The sequence below is a fragment of the Coturnix japonica genome, chromosome 4 (assembly GCF_054131305.1).
Source record: "Coturnix japonica strain WE chromosome 4, WE-NBRP24, whole genome shotgun sequence".
In the NCBI taxonomy this organism is placed as follows: domain Eukaryota; kingdom Metazoa; phylum Chordata; class Aves; order Galliformes; family Phasianidae; genus Coturnix; species Coturnix japonica.
This window is the reverse complement of record NC_140666.1, coordinates 54,726,394-54,745,328: the sequence shown is the minus strand read 5'-3', so window position 1 is coordinate 54,745,328 and position 18,935 is coordinate 54,726,394. Positions and strand designations below refer to the sequence as shown.

General features: G+C 40.8%; 1 protein-coding gene across 1 annotated transcript in view; it reads left to right on the top strand.

The window, feature by feature from the left end:
- LOC107313521 (transmembrane protease serine 11E-like) overlaps window positions 1-14,982 on the top strand; it is a 35,784-nt gene extending 20,802 nt beyond the window's left edge. The window contains exons 4-12 of the mRNA XM_032444518.2: window positions 4,400-4,523; window positions 5,546-5,661; window positions 7,403-7,470; window positions 9,181-9,344; window positions 10,374-10,412; window positions 11,977-12,157; window positions 12,397-12,662; window positions 13,455-13,597; window positions 14,021-14,982. Coding sequence (XP_032300409.1) covers window positions 4,412-4,523; window positions 5,546-5,661; window positions 7,403-7,470; window positions 9,181-9,344; window positions 10,374-10,412; window positions 11,977-12,157; window positions 12,397-12,662; window positions 13,455-13,597; window positions 14,021-14,182 — 1,251 coding nt within the window. The 5' untranslated portion in view covers window positions 4,400-4,411 and the 3' untranslated portion in view covers window positions 14,183-14,982. The remainder of the gene's footprint in view (window positions 1-4,399; window positions 4,524-5,545; window positions 5,662-7,402; window positions 7,471-9,180; window positions 9,345-10,373; window positions 10,413-11,976; window positions 12,158-12,396; window positions 12,663-13,454; window positions 13,598-14,020) is intronic.
- Window positions 14,983-18,935: the final 3,953 nt, after the last annotated feature.

The window sequence follows — 18,935 nt, the reverse complement described above, 5'->3', positions numbered from 1 at the left end:
ATTGTTTGCATGGCCATGTGCTTTTGCTGCTGGTCTCTTGATATACTCCACTTGGAAGGCTGAGACCTCCCTGACCTGAAAACTATCTCCTCACGGTCCATATCAAGAGGCTTTTGGTCTGTACTATGCTAGCTAAAAGTTTCAGAACAGAACTTTTATCTTAGTGAGACTATGAGCGAACATCAGACCTCCTCTAACCATCCTGCCAAAGAAAGATGCTTCAGGGATATAGTTTAATGTTTCACTCACTGAGCCAGCAGATAAGTTTGTTCAGTTGTCTTGTGAAAGCGCTTCATTTCTATGAAGTGTGATTGGAGTGATTGTGGGACTATGCCTGAATCCTAGAATGGAAAACTGGGCATGACTTAAGTATGGAGAGACCCTCATCAGCGTGTTTGCAGACCACATTATTTTCTGAGTACTGCAACATCACTGAGCAGGGATTGAGCTAAACTTATTATAGGAAGACAATAGCAGATTGGATGGCAAAATGGAAGAGCTGATATTATTTATTCTATGCCAAACTTGGCAAAATACTTTGAATAAATAAATGTTGCTAAGAAGGAAAAAAAAAAAAAAAAAAAAAGAAAGGAAAAAAAAAAAAGGCAAAAAATGTTAGACCCATTTGAGGGCAAGTACAGGTAAGAAGTGCTATGAAGCCTTAGGTTAAGACATAAGAAAAAAACATTCCTAAAAGGGCAACCTTCCCTGCTTACCCAGTAGGGTACTCTTCCCAGGACACAGGTGGCAGTTTCACTTTCTTTCTTTGTCTGAACTGTTTTCATTTAACAAAGATCAGTTTTTTGGAACTGATGTTATTGAGGCTTTTGGTAAAACACAGTAGTTCAGCTAGGAGAGATGGCAACTTGAAATGCTACCCATTATCTCATTGATTTTGCAAGTAAGATCAGACTTGTACTCCAGTAAAATTTCAGTATAAGTGTTTCTGATGTGTCAGTAATTATTAATATAGCTTTACTTCTTGCTACATTTCACTTATTTTTAAAATATCCTTTGTCAGAGCTTGTCATATATCTATAAACACACCTTTACTGTGTTGATATAGAATTAAGTTATTTCTGAAGTTCATTTGGATGGCTTTTTTTCATATGTAATAACCTTTTAGTCATCAAAATGCTTTCTTTGGTGCAGAGCCAAGATGTGTAAAGTGTGAGAATAATAGTTCACATTTCCAGACCTAAATGAACCATGATAAGCTTGTCAGATGCTACAGTCATTGGACCATTGTGGTCTTCTTGGTAATTAAGTGGGTTTTAAATGAACACTGACTGCTAGAGGAGATCTGATGTTCACTCATAGTCTCACTAAGATAAGAGTTTTGTTCTAAATCTTTTTGCTAGTATAGTACAGACCAAAAGCCTCTTGATATAGACTGTGAGGAGATAGTTTTCAGAGCAGGGAGGTCTCAGCCTTCCAAGTGGAGATCTCTTAAGGATTACTTTTGAGGAATTGAGATTATTTTCATGTTCTCACTAGAGTGGCTGCTGTGCTGGAGGGTAAGTGTATTGGTGTTTCCTGAATTCTCTTGGATCTCTCTCCTGAGAATGAATGTCATAAGGAAAATATAAGTGAAGGTGATCAGATCATCCCTGCTTCTGCATTCTTCAGCATGACAGAGGAGTCACTGTTTCTTTAGCTGAGGGTGTGTAGTTGGGTGGAGCAAAGTTTTGTTGGTGACTGAAGCGTAGAGAAGATCATGCAGAAGTCTGGTTCCTGAACATAGGGGTCCACCTGCCACTGAACTATTTAACTACAGAGACAGCAGTCCAAGGCACAGGAATCCCTGCCAGGTGGTTATTCTTGTAAAGCATGAGAATCCTGCACTTCATGAGATAATAGCAAAAAGGCTAGAGGAGTGAAGGAGCTAGTTGGTGATGTAATATGTGATTACTGGCTGAATGTGCGGACTGCACATAATCTGAACAAGAACTGGCTCTTCCTAATGTTTTAGTCAGCCTTGGCATGCACTGCTCCAATGCAAGCAGTACATGCTTAGCATTGCCTGTATTCAAGCTTTTCTGCAAAGCTTGCTGCTTGTGGGACAAATAAGGCCATCTTTTCTGTGCTGTGTGAAGATTATTTCTTATAAAGCTCTAAACAGAACAGCTTTTCCTTCCCAATGCTTCTCTGTGCAACTGGTGACTAGCAGGTCTGCTGCTGAAGTGAACAGAAAAGATAGATGCTCCTTACCTAGGTCTTGTACTCGAGCAGCACAGCTGAAGGATGTATACTGTCATCTGTACACTTCAGGAGGAGGTGGGACTCGGCATTTTCACTCCACAAATGATTTTTCTTGTCCTAGTTCTTTCTTTAGCAAGGTGGAGATAAGAGCATCCTTCTAAAGAGAGGAAACTGTTTGGGATCTGAAGAGGTGTTTCTGCTTTAGTTTGTATGTCCATATTCAAATTAATAACCTGTATGAATACAGAATTATATTGAGGGGCTTCCTTTCAACTACTTTCATAGGACTGAATGCTATGTGCCCCTGCAACTTGGAGATTCCATAGAAAGCAATTCTGATTGGCTCAGACTTTGAGGCAGCTTTCTCATGCTCTACAATCTGCTCTGCACAGACCATCCAACAGGAACTAAGCCCGTCTAGTGGGAAGACAGGTAGATTTGCAGAAAACTTTTACAGCAAAACTTAGCAGTGAACACCACCTGTTTGAGGGCATAAAAATCTTTCCTGCCTCCCTTCTTAAGAAACAGTCTGGGATACATACCAGCACTCACTAGCTAAAACCAAACTTTTGGGTGAGTTTCTCTTCTTCTTGCTTCCCTTGCTGAACACATCTGTGTGCAGACATCTCAGTTTCTTTTGTGGCTCTACTGTTTTTTTTTCTTTTCCTGATTTTTGTTTCTAGCCCTGTCTTCCTCATAGTTTTGCTCAACTTTCTCACCCTTTAAGACAGAGTGTAGAACTCCATTCAGTCTCCCCTGACTTCACTATTATTTGCTGTCATAGGTTTGTGCATTGTGTCTTTATCTTTGCTGCTGATCTGTCCTTTGGGCACACATCTTAAGCCACTGGCAAGTTTTGCTGTTACCCTGCTCTGCTGACTCTGTTTTGCTTTCACTGTGCTGCCTTGTCACCCCAGAAAATGTGAGAAAACGTGTGAGCTCTCCATCTCTCCATCCGTCTGTTCATTACTGCTCCTGTCTTCTCAGGTCCTGTTCAGAAATGACTGTGTAAAAGGCCTGAAAAGGGGGAATATAACATCAAGTGTGTCTGACCCACAGCAAATGCAAACCTGGTTTAATGGTAATAAAACAGTATGGTGACTAGTTAGCTAAGTGCCTCCTCCTCAGAGCTTGCAATTTCTGTGTTTCACTTCAGTCATATTGAGGAGGTATTCCACATGTTCTTCTAACAACTTGTACTAATGCCAGCCACAATGTAGAGACTCAATGCATGGTTTGACAACAAGTACAATGTAGAATTACTAGGGTTCTGAAATAATTGCAGTTAATGCTTTGCATTGTGGTACAGCAACACTACTGAGGACAGTTGCAAAACTGCGGTTTTCCTAGTGTTCTATGGCTTAATGCTGCATAAAAGGAAATAAATGGAAGGAAAAGGCTCATTCTTCCTTTATCCACATGCGAGTCAGGTTCCAAACTTTTTCACAAGTCTGTTGTTGACTTTTAGTGTGTAACTCAGACTGGGTCTTGCTGCAGTGTGTTGAAACGTTAGTAGATATTTCTCTTCTCTCTGTCACATTGTCTGGCAGGAGCCACAACACTGTCTCTTACAACATGTGCATGCTTTTGGTGAGAAAAAACCCAAACCCAGTAGGAGACCAATACGTGTTACTACTCATAACAATGCAAAATAACACAAAACTGTACTTTGTAGCATCTCTTATACCCCAGAGTGCAGAAGTTACCACATCGGTCGTGAATTATTACAGTCAAGTTCAGCTTAAGCACCTCTCTGGGCAGCCAAATGCACTCGAGATCTGTGTAATATTTGTTGATGAGAAATAGTCTCTACTAGAGATACCTGCACTATACTTGTGGCTTTTCTCAGAGGCAGATGTGAAGTAATGAAGGCAAAATGGAACACAGGAGATTCTTACTAAATATAAGGTAAAAAGCTTTTGCTGTGAGGAGTGTGATAACAAACTGAACCAGGATTCTGAGAGGCTATGGGATCTCTGTCCTTGGAAATACTAAAAACCTGATAAAGCCTGGGGAAACCTGATCTAATGGGGGTTTGTTTGAGAACTTCAGAGTCCTAGCGTTCAGGGGCGTTTCCAACCTACCTGCTTCTGCGAGTCTGTGATGAGTTAAGCTGGGCCAGGTACAGTTTTGCACAGGACATGCTATTGTGTTTGTAACAGAGTTGAATTTTTACATATTTTCTTTTTCAATGCAGATATTGACTCAGATGGACTCAGGAGGGAGGAATGTGAATCCATGGAAGATAGCCCTCATCGTTGCATCAGTAATAATTGGTCTGGCCATCATAATTGGCTTGATTACTTATTTTTTGTGCCATTGTAAGTGCATCATTTTGTTGTCTTGAGTATCTATTGTGTTTCACTTGCTGTTGTAGTCCTGCCCAGTGATTTAGTTAAGAAATCTACTGTGGGTATAGAATCTGCATGGGAACTTATTAGATCCTGTTGAAGTCCTTTACTAATTGGAAATCCTGCAAGATTACTTAAAATATCACTTGCTTGAATGGGGATTTAAAGTTTGTCCATTCTTCAGTTTGTCTTGCCCTGCTACCTCCACTGTTATCCATAGTTAGATAATAACTGTGTGTTGTGTGTAAGCCCAGAAGTATGTCTTAACATTCAGGTGATGTATGCATAGTAATCTTGGTCTTGAACAAGGTTTTTGCAGAAACCATCTGGCACAACACTGCAGAAAGAGAAAGGATGGAGGTTTGGGTTTTCTGGAGTCCTGATTGCCAAGGACTCCATTTCAGTAGTAACTGAGTGATACCACTCTGTTTCCACTACTGTGAGGGGTTTTGAAACTAATTTCTGCCATGACAGAACTAGCTGTATTGCTGTCTTTGCTCACCAAAATTCAGCAAGGCCATAGATAATCGTAGGGCTCTAGACAATGTAGTGGCAGAGCCGCAGCTTATTTTTTCAAATAGCTTTTTGCTAATTCTGTATTGTAAGGGCCATCAGCCATTCACCTGAAGGACCTATTTTAACCTTAACCCAGCTGCTCAATGAATGTGAAAAGCTCTGGGAAGGCCACTTGCCTCTGAGGGGCAGGGGCATACCAGAAGGCATCTAGTTTGATGGTCCTCAGAGAAGATTTGTAGCAAATGTAATTTAGAACTGCTTGGGATGGTTGTAAGGGTGGAAATAAGTCTTCAGCTGTGTGGTGAGACAAGATGTCCCAGATCCCCCTTGCCTCACTGTGCTGTCCAGAGTTTGGCCACAACTGATAGTGTCACAATCAGAGCCTAGGAGCCTTGTGCCGTGATCTGCACAGAACTATGCATGTCTGATTTGTACTGAAGGAGTGAAGCAACTTTACCTCTTCCTCTCTTATGTAGATCAGGACCGATACTACAATGCAACTTTCCTTATCACCAATGTTCCATATGACCTTCAGTATGGAAGGCAAACAACGGAGGAGTTCAGATACCTGAGCCAAGAGATTGAAACCATGGTAAACTAAGTTGTTTCTCTATCTCTACCTGGCCTATGGTGAAGAATTTCCTACAGTTGTGTGGTTGGAAATAAGTGAGGGATGACTATGCTTCATGCTCATGTACTTAGATTATATAGACTATATTAGGCTATTCCAAGGGCAAAAGCTAGGACAGTTAAACGTTGGAGTAAGTAGAGTCTATTCTCTGGCTCTGCTATTCACCTTTGCTTAGTGGTGTAATAGAGACTACCCAGTCTGCTACTGCCAATAGAGTAACTGCCAATGACAAGGTTAAATGTTAAATACTTGGGAAATAGAGGAGATTACTAGGGTGGAAGAACTCTATTGAAAGTCTGTCATGCATATGGCTGTCAATCATGGTGTCCGCATGCTTTGTAATTTTTCTATGGTACTTATCTTTCCAAATCATTTAGAGGAAGCTTGGTGGTGGTTTTGCTGCTTAGGGTGGATGGGGAAAACAGCACAGTGTGATCAAGGCTGAGCTCATCAGTATTAAATGTTTAGTTCTCTTAGAAATAATCAGGAGTTAGATGCTGAACTACTATTAGGAGCTTAATGATTTTGCCATAGTTGCACAGGACTTGCACAGAGAGCAGTGAATGATCCTGTGCAACCTCACACCAAATCAAAAAGGATTTGGAAGCAGTCATGGGCATAATCAGTGCAGGAATAGCACTCGACTGGTGGAGGATGTTCTTTGCTGGCTGGTGATGTGGATTGTACCCTAGCAGTCCTGTGCTATTACTTATTGAACTTAAAGAGCTGGGAACTAAAATTGTAGGTCTTCCCCATTAAATTGGGGTTATACTACGGAAATCAGTAACTAAAAGCTGAACTGCCCAGCAGAGGAACAGTTTAAACTCTGTGATGCAGTGTTCCAGTTGGGTCCACATAGGGTATAAATCTAGAGCTGAAAGACATTGTTTGCCCTGCACATGCATACTGGCAGCAGTACTGTTGCTTGGCATTCTTTTCCTTTCAGCAAAGATACCAGAAAGCTAGGGTGGTATAGAAAAGAGAAATAAATTACTTCTAAGATGCACAAAGTACAGTAAGAAAGGCTTATATGGACAAATTAGCAGAGGAAGTCTTCTTAACTTGTTTAAATTAGAAAGTTTTGACTGCATGTATTTCTGGGAGCTGTTATATGATTTGGTTCAGGATAACTTCACCCTAGATTGTAGAATCACATAATCAGTCAGTTCATCTCCATTGCCTATTGTCCTGTCACTGGACATCACTGAAAAGAATCTGACTCAGTCTTCTATGCCTCTTAGTCATCTTCCAGTCATCTTTATGTCCTCCCCAGTCATCTTCTGACTCTAGCTTTCAACAGGGAGTGTTAAATTCCTTGTTGCTGTCTCTGCAGTCAGGAAGGAGGAATTATATAAGCAATTCTTCCCCGCTCCACTGCAAACCTGTCAACTTTGTCTTTTAAATGTTACTGTAGTGATAAAGAGACCTTGCTTTGTGCAAGCAGGATAGTAAGCGTGCATGCTGTCTGTTCCAGCAACCCTGTAGTTGAAAAGGTGCCTGGAGAGCAGAACAGAGAGCAGAATTTGCTAACTCAACTGTTTATTTTGATTCTGCAATCTCCAATGGAAATTCAGCAGTAGCTCTGGTGTAGAGATGGGGCTCTAAAGGCAGCTTTTATGTTTTAGGTGTTCCCAAGACTGTTTCGGTTTGAGAGGATGCATGTATTACGGGTGTATTTTGATATACTCTTTTCCTTTAACAGATGGCTAGAGTATTTAAGGGGTCCTTTCTGAGACGCAAGTACATTAGATCTCATGTTGTCAGTCTAAGGTAAGTAACGTGAAGGTCAGGAACAAGCAGAAATGTGATAAATATAATTTCTTCCTACTCCTTGACCACAGGGAATGTACATGGTTGCTTATGCTTGGATCATGCCTGCTGGGTATCTTAAGTCTTGGCTTGTTGTCACTTTCCTTCTGAATTCTCAGTATTTGTGAGGGCTTAGGCTACTTCAGAAATGAGCAAGGAAGAGAAAATAGGCCCTATATTTATGCATATTGATTACCTGAACACCAGTTCTTTGTAGATGTGATGCAGTAAATGAATCCCAGCCTTCACTTCTAGTTAAGCTTGAGCGATCCAGTCAGCATTTTATTCCTCATCATGTTTTCTGTAGAAACTCAAGCTGGTGTTTACCCCCCTGCGTGGTGTACAGCAGGAGGTGACTATTGTCCACCCGCTCTGCAAAGATATGAAGGAATAAATTCCAGTCTGAGATATCTGCAGAGACAGGAAAGGAAGCAAGTGTGACACAAGAATATGGAGGTTGTGAGAACTTATAAGTCTCCCCTCTCCATGCAGTACTTTTGTATTTCTGTCAGTGGTAAGAACCATCACTTCCCTCTGTCACATGATTTGGGTTTGGAGTAGTAACATTTCTGTAAGGCCCATATCTGCTGAGGAATATTTTTCCCTGGACAGCAAAGAATGCCATGCTTCCTGAAAATGTCCTTTTCCACAGCACTTTGAGACTCTCTTAGAATCATAGAAAGGCTTGCATTAGAAGGTACCTTAAAGACCACTCAGTCCCAGCCCCCGACTGTGGGCAGAACTGCCACTCACTGGATCAGGCTGTCCATTGCGCCATCTGACTTGGCCTGGAACATCTCTGGGATGGGACATCCACATCTTCTCTGGGCAATGTGTTCCACTGCCTCAACATCCTCTGTGTAAAGAATTTCCTTTTGTCATCTAGCCCAAGTCTCCCTTCATTTTTTCAAAACTGTTCCTCCTTGTCCTATCAATAGTGGATCATGTAGAAAGCCTCTCTTGCTTTGACCTGTGTCTACATGGTTATTTCTTTAAGGTGCTCAACATTTTTTTTCCACTGGTGGTTTCTTCTGTAAATCTCCTATACTCCGTTTTAACTGAAACTATAAAATTTAGGACCTAGACTTAAAGCAGCGTCTTTACATTTTAGGCTGACCAAACAGTGTACTGCCTCTAAACTTTCACTAGAGACACCTTATCTCTTGCAGCTGAGCACTGAGTCAGGTTATCTGCATCTCTGCTGTCTTTGCCTTCAGGTTTCTGTTGGTTTTCCTTTAGACTGTTGGGATTAATATTTTTTTGCTGATATTAAGTGATCACGCCTTGCTCTGATAACACAAACTACTGAGATTTTTTTCTCTGGATCCAAAGGAACTTTCTGATAAACTGACAAGTAACTTAAATGTAAAGAATACCAGAAGACCTTTCTAATTTCTGTAGGTCTAGACTAAACTGCATAGACACTAAAGGGAGTGATCCTTCCTCTCCTCCCAGAAGATTCTCCCTGATCACTGTTACAGTATGAACCAGGCCTTTTGCTGCCTGCTGACATATGTCATCTTACCTTGCTTGTGCACAGCTATGCTATTCATTCGGCACATCACTGCAGACCAGACCTGTTCTCATATAAGGAAAGCAGACATCACAAAGCAGGACACAGAGGCTTAGTGGGCAAAGAGATGACACTGCTTTGTTTATGTTGGTTTGCAGCCCAGATCCTGGTGGAGTGCTTGCATCTGTTGCTCTGGTATTTAAATTTCCCTCAGCTGACAGTAAGGCAACAAGTTGGAGTCACGTCAACAGTGTGTTACGTAGAAGGCTTGAAACAAGCTCAACGTTCTTGAATGTTGACCAGTCTACCATTAAACTCACAGGCAAGTGGCGTAGGCTTGTGTTTATAGCTTGGAATTTGTTCCTCATACTTTGCTATTTCAATGTAATGAGTTTCACTTCACTGTGCAAATATGTGCAATTTCTGTTTTCTTTTCTTCCTTTCTCAGGCCTGTGGTGTGGGCAAGCCCTATTGCCTTTGTGGCTGACAGCCCAGGAAACTGAAAGAAGTAGTAGCATTAAGAGAGCTAAAGCACACTGATACCCAGTTTACATGCACGAGTGAATTCTGCTCTGTGCATCGGAAGTTCCCTGTGTGTGACCTGGCTTTGATACCACAGGCCAATGTAAAAAAAGATCCAATTTTGCAACCCAGGTTCACAGATTACTTTGCTAAAGCACACAGTGAATTGGAGAGGAAGCTGTATCACCAGGTTCTTAAATGTGCTCAATCCTTAAGCTATTTAAAAAACGCAAGGCTGAGATGGTTCCCTTCTCCATCATCTGTCATTTCCTTTGCATATTTGACAGATTGCTGTAGCAAGCATTAATAACCAAACATTCCCTGTACAGTAATCCTCTCACAAGAGTTTGTCATTGTTTATCACCAGAATCTGTCAACAGGAGATTTTGTAGTGAAGAAATCAATAACAATACAGTTTAGCATCAGTAAAGCCCAGAACTGAGGATCTGTGACCATCTTGCCATAATGAATGTGAACATGTGCGTATAGGCTTTAGTACAGCATAGGCTCCAGCACATGCAGATGTTATTTGAGCCTATTTGTCAACTACTGCTTTTTTCTGTTTTCTTTCTTTTTTTTTTTTTTTCCTTTTAGCTTTGAGTTAAGGCAAGAAAGTGCATCCCTTGGCCTTGCACTTTGAGTGAGGAGCAGAAGCATAACAGAACTTATTCAGTAAAGCAAATAACACTTTTTGCCATACTGTTACTACAAGCAGCAACACAAGTAATTTCACTTGTTTGCTGGATACAGAGAGTCTGTCTTAGATCTCATATAGATTACACATAGCAATGTAAAATATCCACACTGTATTCTTTGTTTTGCATTTCAGAATTAAATAAGGAGAATGGAGATAACCTTTTAAACAACTGTAAGTACACGTTTTATAGAAATCATCAAGGGGCTTAGTGCAATCAGTTCAGTGTTTATAAGATTTTTATGCTTGAGATGCAAGTTGAAAAATAACTTTAAGCTACCAGAACAATAGGTAATTCATGAACCAGAGAACATTTTAGCTCTTTTTTCCCTTCTTTTTGGAGTTTTGCTTGCTCTGCAGTGTTTACAGCTTAGTATTCCAACTAGATGGTGGTGGGCTTTAGTTTTGGCTATGGTAAGTAAATGAATTGCTGTCAGTAAGCTTTGCATGAGGACTGAAGTTGTTGTGAGCTGAAAATCTCAGGCTGTTACCCAGTAAAACTAGCAAGACTGAAAAATCAGAGCATTAAAATGTTGTCCAAGTTGTGTCTTCCAAACATTCCTTACATGTAGCCCTAAAGAAAGCCTTAGCTTTCTCCAAAAATGGTCATGCCAGATCTTTTCTTCTACAAGACAATCTGCTGCCTGCAAAGCCCTTGTTTAGAACTTTGTTTCATTGCATATGCATTCATTCCTGCCTCTGCCCTAACTGGTAAGCCATTGTGTCTACAGGTATAGCAGCTAACGACACTCCAGAGTATTTTGCTGGTAAAATAGCTCTTAGACTGGTCATGAATTAATTCATCATTCCTTTCTTCTCTTGCTGCTAACAGTAATTGTTTGCAAGAGAAGGGTTGTTGTGTTGTACACTGCACAAAGTTTGTCTTCTTGCTGATTACTTGTGTTTGGGCCTTGCAGGAGGGTGAGAGGTACTGCACAGCTGTGCCAAACACAAAAGTGGAAGTGAGCTATCTGGTGACCTGGCACCATGTTTAACAGCTGTGTTATTCCTTCCAAAATATCTTCCATTCTGCCCTCTCTCACCTGCAAAATTTTGTCAATAGATGTCTATAAGAGCTGGGAGCTTAAAGCTTGCAGTCTTCAAGGAAAGACCAGAGAATGGGAGAGAGGAAAGCTGTCCACTGTGAGAGCAAGGCAGTGGAGTAGCTCTGGAGAGGGTCAGGTTCTAAGTCTTTCTACCATTTGATGCTCTCCAGTGAGGTCTTATAGTTCCTCTGTAAATATGGAAACAGAATCAGTACCTTCCCAGCTGTACCAGTTACAAAGGGTCTCTGAGAACTAGAGACCTGTGGCACTTCTGCCTAGCACTGTCTTGGGAATGCAGCATGTTTCACACAAGCTTTTCATTTTAAGTGGTTTCTTGTTTAGATCTGACTTTTCTCAAGGAGCAGAAAAAACTTACTGGAGAAAATAAATAGTCTGGTATATAGCCTTCTATTGTTGTGGAAGTTCACGCTGCTTTGTGTGTCTGACAACTAGTAATGTTTCTACCAATCTTCATTTACATCATATCTATCCTGAGACCCTTGTGAGCACAGCACCTGATTTCTTTGCTCTGCTTTATGTGCAGGCTGTGTCTTGGCAGCTTTGCCCTTTTGTGCCTGTGCCAGCAGCCATATGGGCCTCCCAACAGGCAGACCCTGGGTTTCTTCAATCAGCTAACAGAGCTGCCTTTTGTTGTTTTGTTTTGTTTTATTTATTTGTTTGTTTTTTGACAGTCTGTGGGATACGGAAGGAGGCATTCTCCTTCTCAGGAGTGGAAAGAATAACCGATGGACAGCGTGCACGGGATGGAGAATGGCCATGGCAGGCTAGTATTCAGCTTGATGGGACACATTACTGTGGTGCATCAGTGATCAGTAACACATGGCTAGTGACTGCAGCCCATTGCTTTAAAGCGTAAGTTATCAGTACCTTTCCAATCCTGTAGGCCCTACAACTTAAGGGTGGTGCTCAGATAAATCTATTCTGATTTTTCATGAACCACTGATGTCTTTATCTGCTGGAAGACAATGAAGTTTGGCTCTTGTCTGTTCTGTAGACAAACCTGACCATGTGGCATTTTTCTTAAACAGAAAGCTGTGTTTCTGTGGAAATCTTTTTTGTGTGCTTATGACATATTTGCCAATGTTTTTCAGAGGAAGAGATCCTCGGAGATGGACTGCCAGCTTTGGAATTCTGTTGAGACCTCCAAAACAGAGAAGATATGTCCGAAGAATTATCATTCACGAAAAATACAATGCCCTCATCCCTGATCATGAGTATGATATAGCTCTTGTGGAACTTGCCTCCCCTATTGAGTTCACAAGTGATGTGCACAGTATCTGTCTTCCTGAAGCATCTTACATATTAAGGGATAATACTTCCTGTTTTGTCACAGGTTGGGGAGCTTTGAGGAATGATGGTGAGTGTCTCCTTATTCCTTGTGGAGCCTTCCTTGCCCCTCACACGCCTAAGAAGACTGCTGTTTGATTTTATGATTTTTATTTATTTTGCACTGGTGGACTTAGTTGGTTGGAGTTGTTTTGATCAGTAGCTTGGAATGTGGGAAAAACTCTTGCAGGATGACTATAGAATTAAGAACAGCTTTTTTGTTGCTGCATGCATTGAAGTGGTCAAATGTATTCTGTTGTCCATTTTCACTGGCCAAGTTATCTGACCTGATCTAAGACAAACCTTTCTGTTATGTCTGTCACAGATCTATCATAAATTTTCATCAGTTAATCTCTCTTTTATCCTAATTCAGGCTTCAGTTCATCAAATGGCTCAAATGAGCTTCATGCAAGTTGGCCAGTGTCACTGAGATTAGAGATGATGACACTAATTCTATTAGTAGGAGAGCAATTTGAGCTATAAGCTATATTTCATGATAGACTCTTGAGATGTACAGTAGTGGTCTGAAGTCGCTTCGCATTTAATCAAATGGATCTTTCCAGTGGCATCAAAGATACACAGTGTAGCCAATGGTTGAATTGAACATTGAAATGTACAAAAATCCTTTTGCCTATTACATTAAAGAGCATCTATTGGGTGTGAAAGAGGGGAGCAGTTGTGTTTGGGATAGCAGGTGAAAATAAGTTTCTTTAGACATTTTTCAGGCAATGGCAGGAATGCTGTAGGAAGGCCTGGCTACTCCTAATCCTTGCGTATCTTAGATTGTGTACTCTACAAAGCTGAATACTACTTTTCCTTCTAGGCCCTGGTGTTAATCAGCTTCGACAAGCAGAAGTAAAAATTATTAGCACCGCTGTTTGTAATAGACCACAAGTGTATGCTGGAGCAATAACACCAGGGATGTTGTGTGCTGGATACTTAGAGGGACGGGTGGATGCTTGCCAGGTAAGTCTCATCTTAAGTAAGAAGAAATAGGTGAGATAGTAAGTGACTTTTCCTAGAAATAAGAAATAATTAATATTTTCCCATGGTATAACTTTTGTTTATGGGGTTCAACATCATAAGAGATGTAAATTGAGAGCTTCATTGCTTCTAGGTTGTGATCTGTACTTACGTGCTTATTGTTCGTTTTTTTTTTATAGCATACTTTTGAGAGAATGCAGATGTAATGTTCTAGAATAGGAGAGACTGTATTACATACAGGCTGTCAGCCTCTATCCTCTCCATGAATGGTGCAGAGGTAAACTCATAGCTGTGATCTAGAGAAAAGACTCTGTCCATTGTAGCATAACAATATGATGCTCCCTGCATTAGTGAAGTGAATATTGTTTGCTTTTTGTTCCTGTCTGCTGATGCTTTTCTCCTTAGGGTGACTCTGGTGGGCCACTGGTGCACGCAAACTCCAGAGGAATCTGGTATCTCGTGGGAATAGTGAGCTGGGGTGATGAATGTGGCAAGGCAGATAAACCAGGAGTGTACATGCGAGTGACTGCTTATCGAGACTGGATTGCTTCCAAAACAGGCATCTGAAACCTGTGGTGGTTTTAAGTTTTGTGGGCTGCGTGAAAGGCTATTCCTCTGACACATTCTGCTCTGTGGTTACCCTCTAAACAGCTGATACCTTGGCACGTGTTGATGTATCAAGTGCTGGCAAGCTTGGAGTAGTCTAGGACTTGAAATTGGTTTGGCCGACAACCAGAAAGGAATGGACTCAATCATGTGACACAGCAGCTTGTTCAGGAAGTAATCAGTCAAATGGACAAAGACTGGTTTCTCCGCAGCATACAGACCCTCTTCTCTGTGTCCGAATCTTCTGGCTGCTACTCTGTGGGACAAGAATGAGCCCACAAATCTGTTTACCAGGATCTAAAAACAGATGCAACTAAAATGTGACCCATGCATTTGCTGTGTGCTTTGAAGGCCCTGCCTGTCTGCAGACCAGCTACCATCGAGCCCCTGACTCTAAGACTGCTGCACTTCTGAATTGTCCTCAAGCTTTTTTCCTGCATTGTTCCATGGAACAATATGCTAATAACAAACAGAAGATGGCTTAGGGAAATTCCATTTCCTAGTATCATGCCATACAGCTACCTAAGTGAACTAAGAAGTATTTTTTGCTGTGTTGTCCTGAACAAGCGATTGCTGAGAAAAGCCAGCTTCTGTCCACCGCCTTTGAATGTGTCCACTTCCTGCTTCGTATGAACAGCCCCTATCACAGCATTTGCCACGAAATTGAATTCTGGACTTCAGACTGAATAGTACTTTATGTTCACACTAGTCTATTGTTGTACTTAAATATCTGACGGAATGAAATTCCATTTTAAAACTTTCCAGATTGTATTGTTTTTAATAAATGTCCTAAGCTTTTTGTGCAGGTTCGTAACAGTCTTAGTATGAACACTGCCAAAAACCGTCTCCAAAACCTGCTTATTCTCACAAATGGCATTCTCAAGTCCTATTAATATAGAAAAGTTCACGTGTATCTCTTCAGTTGCATTAAAAAAAAAAAAAAAAGAAAAAAAAAGAAAAAAAAAGAAATGACCCATAAGTCAAAGTAAAGATCTTTTTCCTGTCAGGAATTAATGACTGTGTCTTATTGCTAGACTATATATAAACCATCTGATCTCACAAACTTCATAGTCTCTCTGCCTTCATTTTCAGGATCCTGATGTTTCTCAAACTTTCTATACCCTACAAGTGGAACTTGCCTGTTCTTGATGAGATGCCTTCCTTAATGCATCTGCAGAATGTTTCCAGTGTTTTATTCTGGTTGCTAATACTGACAACAGTGAGTGATTTTAATTGCTAGATACAGAAGTTGCTCATCTGCTTTTGTTGGTCAGAAGAGGAAGAACTCAGCAAAGGAATTACTAGCCACACTACCAAGACCCAGAGCTGATCCAGTGTGGCAGACAAGCCAGGCCAGAAAAGACAAGCAAAGGAGCAGGATTTTTGGCATCTTCAAAGTTAGGAGATCTGGGGACAGGGGGCCCTCACTAATTATACTCGTAGGATTAAAGCACTGTCCAAATTCAGTACAGGTCAGTTAACATCATCAGTGTTAACCCTAGGGATCTTTGTAGGTTGCTTGAAGCCCTGCCCAACAGAGCAGTAAACCATCAAGTTTATGAAATTCCTTTATTACACATCCTGTGATTTAGGTGCCTGCAAGTACAGTGAACCATGCTTTGTCTTTACTGGAGGTGTGGGGTGTTTGGACTCTCGGAAAAGATTTGTCTGAAGGAGAAGGGTCTGAAACTGTTTTTCTGTGTATATTGTGAAGACCCAGCATTTAAAATGCCCACTTAGAGAGCTTTTTGTATGGAATGCTTTTTGATCCAAAAATAAAACTTAGGTGACCTAAGTTTTAGGTAAGGAATAAGAAGTAGCAAAGTGGTTTCATAGGCTTGAGGCAGAGAAATCTCATTTTAGTCCTTTAAGCAGAACTTGGATTTGAATTATGTTGTCTGTATATTATGCATGACAAATGTAATATTTATCTATTTATTTATTGGTTGGTAACTATACCCAGGCAGTGAATCACCTTGAAGAAAAACATTATTACAAGACTCTAGGACTTTTCAGTTCCTAAAGAACTTCAGACTTGGGTTTTCAAAGGACAAATGTCATCAGAAACACAATATTTTTAGGTCTGAAAATATCAGTTATTTCACTGTTTTCCAAAAAATAGGTAAGTAGATGTCCAAAGGATGTCTTTTGAATTTCTCAACTTTCTGGTTGCACTTGAACAAAATGAGAAAGAGTTAAGCGTTTTTCTCTGTGCAGAGGGCTTCTATGAATGTAATTTTCCCAAGTAATGCACACAAAGCTGAAAAAGTGAACTTAGTGTTTGCTTTGATTTTTCTGGAGAGATCTAGTACATGATTCACCTTAGTCCTAAGAGCCAGTACAGGGTAGCCAGGAGAGGGGCTGCAGAGGAACAGATACCTACATAGTGTGTGTTTTGGTAGCCTTTTTTTTGTATTCCAGTTTTCACAATAGCACCTGGAACAAGCTTTCTTGTCTGATTTCTCCTGGAAGCAATGTGGTTTGTATGCTCTGAAGCCTCTTGAATATGCAAAGCAGTATAAATGAGAATGCAATAAGATCACTACAAAGAATGCTCCTCATCCACAGGAATGCCAGTGCACGTGGACCAGATGGATCTAAATCCCTTTCTTATGGCAAAACCACAATGATGTCAGAATTGTCTAGCTTTTCCTGAGAGAAATTGTGGAAACCTGAAATAATGTAGGCAGCAAAAAATTTGTTTGCTTTAGTTGGCCTAGCAAATACATATTTTTTCTAAGCTGAAGTCTTAGATTTTTATGAAATCACAAGATTTATCTGTTTTCCACCATGTTTTTGTTTGAAATTATCATCAAGGTAGAATGACATGCATCCAATTATACAATCAAACATGGCACATAGGAATGTAATTTATGCATTAATTTAATAAAAACAGTTTAAAAATAATGTCTTCCATGTATTTGTTAATTTCCTGTGTCATGGCAAACAACTGCGAGCCAGGGACTGATCTGTTTTACAGCACTGCAGTGATTCTGAACCATGTACTTATGTACTGGGTTCTATGTGGTCCTTGACCATCTGTCTTCATTGATGTGTTTGAGGAGTGTCAATGTGTTTATCTGTACAGGGCTTAATTCACCTGCCCTAAGGTTACCCAGTTTTGCATGCATTCAGGCAAAAACAAGGTCTTGTGTCAGCCACTAGAGGGTGAATCGTGTTGTCTAAGAGCCTTAATCTCTTAGCTACTCGTGTTGCTCTGTTTCAGCTCAGCGGAAGGAATTGGGAGTGCAGGGTACCATGTCAGTGTTGCCTTGGTGATGCAGAGATGCTCCATGATTGCTCTTGCAGAGTTTGAGAAGACTACAGATGTTCAGCTTTTAGAGTAGGCATCTGCAGCACTGGGTGAGTTTCGATCTCTTCCTTTCCCCTCCCTCCAGCATGAGGAAGATGGCATCAAGTGTTCCCCTTTACATATATACATACAGCATACTATGGATACGAGCAGAGGGCCAAGTAGATTTCTCCAGCTTCTTTGCCGCAGTAGAACCAAATCACAGTGTTGTGGAAAAATCAACTGGAAATGCACAATATCAGGTAGTATTGGCATCTTGGGCCTGTTTTCTCAGTTTGTCAGCTTTCCTGCAAAGAGGATAATGAAAAGCAGCAGCAATTTTGAGCCTGGTAGGATGGAATGTCAACAGTGGCATAAAGCAGCTGATTGCTTTGACTTCCTCTTTTTGAAAACTGATGATTCTTGTGGGTCAAAGTTGTCAGCTTAAGTCTTGTCCTTTTCCTTTAAGGATATGGATTCCTTTAAAGATTCCTTGGTACATTCTCAGCTAGAAAAGCAAGCTCTTGATGAACAAACATGCTGGAGTTCATTCATCCTGGTATTTAATACCTAAAAGGGAAGGTCTTGGATATCAAGATCAAAAGGGTGAAAAGAGTACAGTACCGTTAGTGCAGTACTTCATGATACACAAGGCTGATAGGGATGTAAGGATGGCTGTTCATTTTGAAGAACATTAGCCTTCTATCACATTTCTCTGACACAGTAAAGGGAGTCTTAAATCAATAGATGAGCTTCTTAAAGGACATTTTGTAACTAAGCTGTTTTTGGTGGTGTTTGGTTGGTTTTATTTGTTTTTGATTTTCTCTGATGGCTGAATCACATAATTGTAGATATTGGAAGTGAAGTCTAGATATCATAGAGCCCAACCTTCCTCCTAAGTGGACCTTCACCCTACAGTCAATGCAGAGGGGGATGTTCAGATGGGTCTTGAATATCCAACAGAGAAGGATACTCCACAACCTCTCTGGGCAGCCCATTCTCTCCCATACTCTCAGAGTAACAGAGTTCTTCCTTGTGTTAGTGTGAAACTTCCTATGTTCCATTTTCTGCCCATTGTCCCTTGTTTTATTGCTTCTTGTCACTGAAAAGAGTGTCTCCATTGACTTGACTCCTGTGCTTTAGATAAACAGTTATGAGATCCCCTCTTGGCCATCTCCAGGCTGAACAGTCTCATATAGCAAGAGTACCATGATCCAAAGATGTGTTCAGCTGATGTCACCCTATCTGGCGGAGGAAGCCATGTGTGTGGAGTTTCTGCTGAAGGAACAGAAATGAAGAACTGAATAGAGGAGCAACTCCTGCTGTTTTGTATGTGTGGTGGAAAACGTATCTGTCAGTATCAGTTTTCTTGGTCTCTTCAATATGTTACTGCTGTAAAGAAAACCTCTCAGAACTCATCTG